Source organism: Sinocyclocheilus rhinocerous, unplaced genomic scaffold (genome assembly GCF_001515625.1).
Source record: "Sinocyclocheilus rhinocerous isolate Xijiao unplaced genomic scaffold, SAMN03320098_v1.1 scaffold4310, whole genome shotgun sequence".
Lineage (NCBI taxonomy): Eukaryota > Metazoa > Chordata > Actinopteri > Cypriniformes > Cyprinidae > Sinocyclocheilus > Sinocyclocheilus rhinocerous.
Genome location: NW_015646173.1, coordinates 172,419 through 179,918, shown reverse-complemented (window position 1 = coordinate 179,918; position 7,500 = coordinate 172,419). Strand labels below are relative to the sequence as shown.

General features: G+C 38.1%; 1 protein-coding gene across 1 annotated transcript in view; it reads left to right on the top strand.

Moving 5' to 3' along the window:
* The window catches only part of LOC107707116 (pleckstrin homology domain-containing family G member 4B), an 83,640-nt gene that overhangs the window by 53,499 nt on the left and 22,641 nt on the right, over positions 1–7,500 (top strand). The window contains exons 16-19 of the mRNA XM_016511018.1: positions 8–461; positions 4,492–4,741; positions 6,255–6,344; positions 6,423–6,647. Coding sequence (XP_016366504.1) covers positions 8–461; positions 4,492–4,741; positions 6,255–6,344; positions 6,423–6,647 — 1,019 coding nt within the window. The remainder of the gene's footprint in view (positions 1–7; positions 462–4,491; positions 4,742–6,254; positions 6,345–6,422; positions 6,648–7,500) is intronic.

Genomic DNA, 7,500 nt, shown 5'->3' with positions numbered 1-7,500 from the left:
CTGACAGAGACTGTATCGAATCCTGCGGAGACTCAGAACGGACTGGACTCCTCTGAGGTTCCCGCTCTGAACTCTTCTTCGCCTCCGTGTTTTGAGGATGAAGATGAGAAGCCGCACTCAGCAGGTCTGTTTTCCAGAAGCCAGTTCCCGTTTCCCCCGTCTGCATTTGAGGACACCGACAGCGACTGCACCATCGACTCGTCCGCCTCGTGTCACTCGGAGCCGCTGCATTCACCGGCGACGCGCCTCCGCAAGCAGCCGCTCAAGAAGATCATGAAGAAGACGCTGAGCTACGAGCTGCCGGCGCGGGACAGAGCTCCTCACGGCTACAGCGGCGTCTGCATCCGAGGACTGGAGGTCTCCAATAACGCCAAGAACCCGGCTCTGGGCCGCAGCCGCAGCATGTCGTCCCCGTCTGCTCAGTGCAGACACAGCGACGCAGACACCAAGAGACACAGCGGGTGAGTGACGCGCAGAACATCCCGCTTTCAGACCGAAACATTACTAATTATAATAAATCAGAATTATTATTATTATTTGTATTTTTACTGTTGTTCTGTAAAAATAAATAACTATTATTACTATTAGTAGTAGTAGTAGTAGTATTATTAATCATAATAACAATAATGATAATAGTAAAAACAGTAATAATAATTATTAAGACACAGCGGGTGAGCAAAACATCCCGCTTTCAGACCGAAAATATTACTAATATAATAAATCATAAAAATAACTAAAAATAAATAACTATTATTACTATTAGTAGTAGTAGTAGTAGTATTAATAATCATAATAACAATAATGATAATAGTAATAACAGTAATAATAATAATTATTATTATTAGTATTTTATTTTGTCTTATTATTACTATACTATTATATATTTCTTTATTGATTTGTTTAATTTTTTATAATTAAATAAATAGTTATTTTATTAAATAAAATAAAAGACCGCTATCAATATTACTAATGAACTTAATAATAGAAATAATTAAACATAAATAATAGTAGTAGTTCTTATTTGTATTTTTACTGTTGTAAAAGTGCAGACACAGCGACGCAGATGCCAAGAGACACAGCGGGTGAGCAAAACATCCCGCTTTCAGACCGAAAATATTACTAATTATAATAAATCATAAAAATAACCAAATATAAAGAATTATTTTATTTGTATTTATACCATTGTTCTATAAAAATAAATAACTATTATTATTATTATTAGTACTCTTTGTCTCAGCCTAGATCACGGGTAAAGGCAAGAGGTGATCGTGCATTTGGAATAGTTGGACCGAGGCTATGGAATAACCTTCCTTTATCTGTGAAAGCTTCAAATTCTGTCTGAGTTTAAAACTAAATTGAAATCTTATTTTCTTACCTTGGCTTTTTAAACTTTGCATGTTAAATTATCTTTTGATTTTACTGATGTTGTTCTTTTTTTCTGGTTTTTATTTTATTTGTATAGCACAATGTTCAACTGCTGTTGTGTTTATTGGTGCGTAATAAATACATGAATGAATGAATGAATGTAGTAGTAGTATTATTAGTATTATTATTAATAATCATCATCATCATCATAATAATGATAATAGTAATAACAGTAACAGTAACAATAATAATAATAATAAGAAGAATAATTAGTAGCAGTAGTAGTATGAAATACTATTTTTTTTATTTTATAGTGTCATATTATTACTATACTATAATATATTTCTTTATTGATGTAACGTGGAGACGTGACAACGGAGTAGTGGATCCAAATGCAATGCTTTATTATGAAGAGCGTAGTCAGAACAGGCAGGGTCAAAACACCACCAAACAGTAATATTAAAGGCACAGGCAAAAGAGTAATCCACAGAACAGCCAATGGTCAGGGCAGGCAGCAAAACAATCGTGAAAACCAGATAAACAGTCCAAGATCCAAAAACCATAAAGGCAAAGCAAGACAAGGCACAGGAAAACACGGAGCTCATGGGCAGTTAGAGATCATGACAGGTCCTGGACTTTGGACAGATCTGGACCAAAGAGCACAGAGAGGTTAACAATGGCCTCAGCAGCCGTAGCAGGACCGGCAGATAGTTCAGAAACGACATCTTTGGCCGTAACAGGGTGAGCGTAGCAGGCAGGGCTGAGAATTCATGATTGGCTTCTAGGGCCAAGACTGGTTTGACAGGGGATTTACTGATGGTCTCCATGACCTCGTCAGGACAGACAAAGAGTTCATTAGTGGGCACCCCTGTCTTAAGAGTACACCTCTGGAGGTTCTGCAGCGGATGCCGCCACCTCTGGAGGTTCTGCAGCAGTAGCAATAAGAGCTACAACAAACACAGAGAGTTCAGAGACAGCACTTGCGGCCATAATAGAGGCATCAGGAAACAGGGAGAGTTTAAAACTAGTGTCCATGGTAGAAACAGAGGCGACAAGGAACACCGAGAGCTCAGGGGAGAGTGCTGCTATTGTCTCGGAAGGAGTCGGAGCAGATATTTCCGCTGTGAAAGGTTCTGCAACAGAAGTTGCCACCTTAGGAGAAACTGGAACAGACTCAGGGACAGGAAAGGTCTCTGGGACTGGAGCCGGACACTGGATGGTGCTCTGGAGGAACGGACACTGGAACTGATGAAGGAGGGCTGGGCGGACTTTTCAGGGACTCAAGATACGCAGGAGAGCTGGACGGGACCAGCGGAGACAAAGGAGAGCTAAGCTCCTGATTGAGCTTGGTGTAGTGAGCGGGCTCTGGAGAGCATTCTAGAGCAGGCTCTGGACTAGAAGCAAACTCTGGAACGGATTCATGGACTAGAGCTGGATCCCGGCTGAGCTCTGGGGCGAGAGCAGGCACTAGACTGAGCTCGGGGGCTGGAGCCTGCACTGGACTTTGGTCAGGGGCTGGAGCCTGCATTGGACTCTGATCTGGAACAGATACCCTCTCTGGGCTAAACTTGGGAAAAGGAGCCCTCTCTGGGCTAGACTCGGGGACTGGAGTGGGTGCCACCACTTCAGGAGGTTCTGCAGTGGAGGCTGCAACCTCTGGGGAAACTTACGGTGGTGTGTGCGGCCCAAACACACAGAATGTATAACTGGTAGGACAGAGAGTACATCGTCTATCTCAGAGACTGAAGGTGCTGTGCCTGGGGAACTGGGGTGAGTAGTGGCCGGCAATCTTGAAAGTGTATGAACTGTGTCGCTAGAGAGCGTTTGTTTAGGGATACCAGATGCGTGTACTGACACCAGCGGTGGATCCTCCACACTGGATGCCAGTCTGGGATACCTTAGAACTGACCTCGAAGATCTGGGTACAACAGACGGGATGTGACAAGACTCTGGAAGACCAGCTGTGAAGTGATGTGACTCCGGGATGGCAGCAGTGGCCTGACAAGACTCTGGACGATCAGCTGTGACTTGATAAGACTCTGGACGATCAGCTGTGACGTGACAAGACTCTGGACGATCAGCTGTGACGTGTCGAGTCTCTGGACGATCAGCTGTGACGTGACGAAACTCTGGATGATCAGTTGTGGCCTGACGAAACTCTGGATGATCAGCTGTGACGTGACGAGACTCTGGGCGATGTGACGAGACTCTGGACGATCAGCTGTGACGTGATGAGACTCTAGACGATCAGCTGTGACATGAAGTGACTCAGGAAGATCAGCTGTGTCTTGACTTGACTCTGAGATGACAGCTGTGACGTGACGAGACTCTGGAATGGATGGGACGAGACGCAGGAATGGCAGCCATCTTGCAAAAAGTCTCTGGGTTGGCAGCCATTTTGGGCAGAGACTCTGCTTCTGCAGAATAATAAAATAACCATTATTAAATGTTCATTTGTATTTTACAGTATATTATTATTTTAGTAATGCTAATAATATCAATTACTTTATTGATTTGTTTATTTTTTGGAATGTTTATAATTTGATGAATGAACCATTATAATTTAATAAACATGATGATAATAATAATAATAATAATAGCAATAATTTATTAATAAGTAAATTGTATTATTATTATTATTGCTCTAATTATTAAAAAGATTTCAGATTTGTGTATAATTTAATGAATAAATTATAATTTAATAAAAAAATTATGATAATGATAAAGACAGACATGAATATTAGTAATATTAAATAATAGTGAATAATATAGATAATTAAACATTAAATGATAGTAATTATTTGTATTTGTTTCTGTTTTTCTGCAAAAATTATAATAATTAACATATCTTATTTTTTTAAATAAATTCTCGTTTTTTTATTTTATTATATAGTATTACTGCTTATATTATTATTGATTTGTTTAATTGTAATAATTTAATACAATTATAAAACTTTGAATGTGGCCTGAGAACTGAACTGAAATAGAGAGAGATTTTTAAACTGTATATGGTCTATAAGTTTTTCTTTTATGCTGCCCTCATGCTAAAGTTGACCATAAATCCACATTTTAATGCATGACTGAACTGCCTTATTCACGCTGCGTGGCTGCTGTGCTGCGTTTCAGTAAAATCCAGCACATCATGGACGAGATGATCTCCACCGAGAGAGAGTACGTCAGATCCCTCAGCTACATCATCCAGCACTACTTCCCTGAGATGGAGCGACTGGACCTTCCTCAGGACCTCCGAGGGAAGCGCAGCATCATTTTTGGGAATCTGGAGAAACTGTGCGACTTTCACAGCCAGTATTTCCTGACGGATCTGGAGAGCTGCGCTCATTCACCGCTGTCCATCAGCAGCTGCTTGCTCAAACACGTGAGTCCATGTGATGGTTAATGAAGTCTCTTCTGCTCACCAAAGCCACATTTATTTGATCAAAAATACAGCAAAAATGTGAAATAATATTACAATTTAAAATTTATTTCTGTGATCAAAGCTGAATTTTCAGCATCATTACTCCAGTCTTCAGTGTGCTGTTTTTCTTTCTCAAATCCTCCCAGAGTTTAATCAGTCTGATGTTTTGGATCTCTTCTCATTTAATACTTTGAACTACTTTGACAAAGGCGGGCCGTTTCTGGCATGCGGCTCTATTTGTTGAGATTCCTAAAGTTGGAAGAAAAACGCATATAAGAGTGTTAACGAGTGCTGTGTTTGTGGTTGTTTGTGCAAGAGCAGCTAATAGGCAGTCAGTGATTCCCATTAAAAGGATAATTGTTGTGTGAGTCCATGTGATGGTTAATGAAGTCTCTTCTGCTCACCAAAGCCACATTTATTTGATCAAAAATACAGCAAAAATGTGAAATAATATTACAATTTAAAATTTATTTCTGTGATCAAAGCTGAATTTTCAGCATCATTACTCCAGTCTTCAGTGTCACATGATCTTCAGAAATCATTCTAATATGCTGATTTACTGCTCAAGAAACATTTCTGATTATTATCAATGTTGAAAACAGTTCATATTTTTGTGGAAATGGTGGATTCTTTGATGAATAGAAAGTTTGATGAAAGAACGAAAAGCAATTATTTAAAATCTTTTATAAAATAATACTGTAAATGACTTATTTAATAATGAAATAAAATAAATAATTATTTAAATGTTATTATATTATACTATTTACTATTATTATACCATTTATAAAGTAGATTTATTCATTTGTGTGAATACATTTAATTTAAATTAATAATTGTATTTATTTTTATTTATTTGAATAAATACCATTTAATGTTATTTAAAAAGTCATTATAAAAAGTCATTATTGAATTATTAAATGAAATTAAATATTTTAAAATAAAAGTATAGACTATTTATAAAGTAGATTTATTCATTTACTTTTGTATGCATTTAATTCAAATAAATATATTTTTATTTTTATTTTTTTATTTGGATAAATACCATTTAATGTAAATAAGTAATTATTGAGTAATTAAATTAAATATTAAAAATATAATTTATTATTTATTTGAATAAAGAACATTTGGTGTAAATAAAATAATGAATTATTAATGAAATAAAATAAATAATTATTTAATTAAGTAAAATAAATAATTATTATTTAAAAATAAAATTTGTGTGCATTTATATTATTTTAATAATTTTTAATTTATTTAAATAAACACCATTTATTTTAAATAAAACAAGTAGCTATTTAATAAAAAATAAAAAGTTTTAAAATATAATTATTAGTTCATTTGGATAAAACCTCAAACTTTTAAATGATAATGTGCACAGTGTGCAACGGCAGAAATTGTCATGGTTGCTCTCGATAAATGCTGTTGAAATCTTACGAGATAGTGTAAGATATAAATGTGTTTTTTCCGCGGTTAGGAGGAACAGTTCGGGATGTACGCCCTGTACAGCAAAAACAAGCCGCGCTCAGACGCTCTGCTGACGAGCCACGGAAACAGTTTTTTCAAGGTAAGCGCTGGTGTTTCTCCTCCGTGACGTTGTTCACTCGAGCTGAAGACGTTTCTGAAGGGTTCCTGTGCTCTGCAGAACAAGCAGCTGGAGCTGGGCGATAAGATGGACCTGGCGTCGTACCTGCTGAAGCCCATCCAGAGGATGAGTAAATACGCTCTGCTCCTGAAGGATCTGATCAAGGAGTGCGGTCAGTCTCAGGAGCAGGAGCTGGCTGACCTCAGAACAGCGCAGGAGATGGTGCGGTTCCAGCTGCGCCACGGGAACGACCTGCTGGCCATGGATGCCATCCGCGGCTGTGACGTACGTTCGATTTAGATCAGACATGCAAACTCCTCCCCTTTCAGTGACAACTCACTTTTCTGAGATCAAAATAGGTCACCTATGAGATTTGCTTAGATCCAATGAGAAAGTGTTTTTATGCGGGGGAGTTACTCTTTACTTCAAAAACTATGTCTAAAAAGGGTAATATTTGATGTATTTGAGGTCTGAGATGTGGGAATGGTGAAGAAAAGAGAGAGGGCAAACATTTTATATTTTAGGTCAGCGTTGCCGTCTAATCAGCCGATATTGTCTTAAATATTGTCTTTTATAACATGGGATTTTGACCAAATATATTCAGCCTTGATTTTTGTAAAATGTTGCAACAAGATGTTAGTTGTTTTTTTTTTGTGTGGAAAAATTACCGTTTTGGACATATGTGACCCTGGAGCACAAAACCAGTCTTAAAGGTGTAATAGGTGATTGTCTTCAGAAACGTTTTTTGTTATGCTGGTTGAAAGTCTCTTCACATCCCGATAGCAATCATTAAGTTAAGTGGTCTAAATGTATTTATCTGTATTTATATATTCTGTGGAAGGCGTAGGATCAAGAAATGCTCGTCCAATCAAAACGCTCAGTCCGAGCGTTTTAATTGGCTTTCCTGCCCGTCAACATATGTATCTGCATACCTCTGCGCACCAGGTTCGCGCATACAGGATACGTCATCAGCTCGTTCACGCACGCTGTGCAGACAGAGCGAGGATAGCAGACAAACATCAACAACTCGATCTTCCTTCCTGGTATTGTAGTACTTTTACTAACTGTACTATAAAGTTTTCTCACCGGTGAATGACACATGATGTAGCCCAGCGGTTAATCCAGTCCTCGCGCCAGC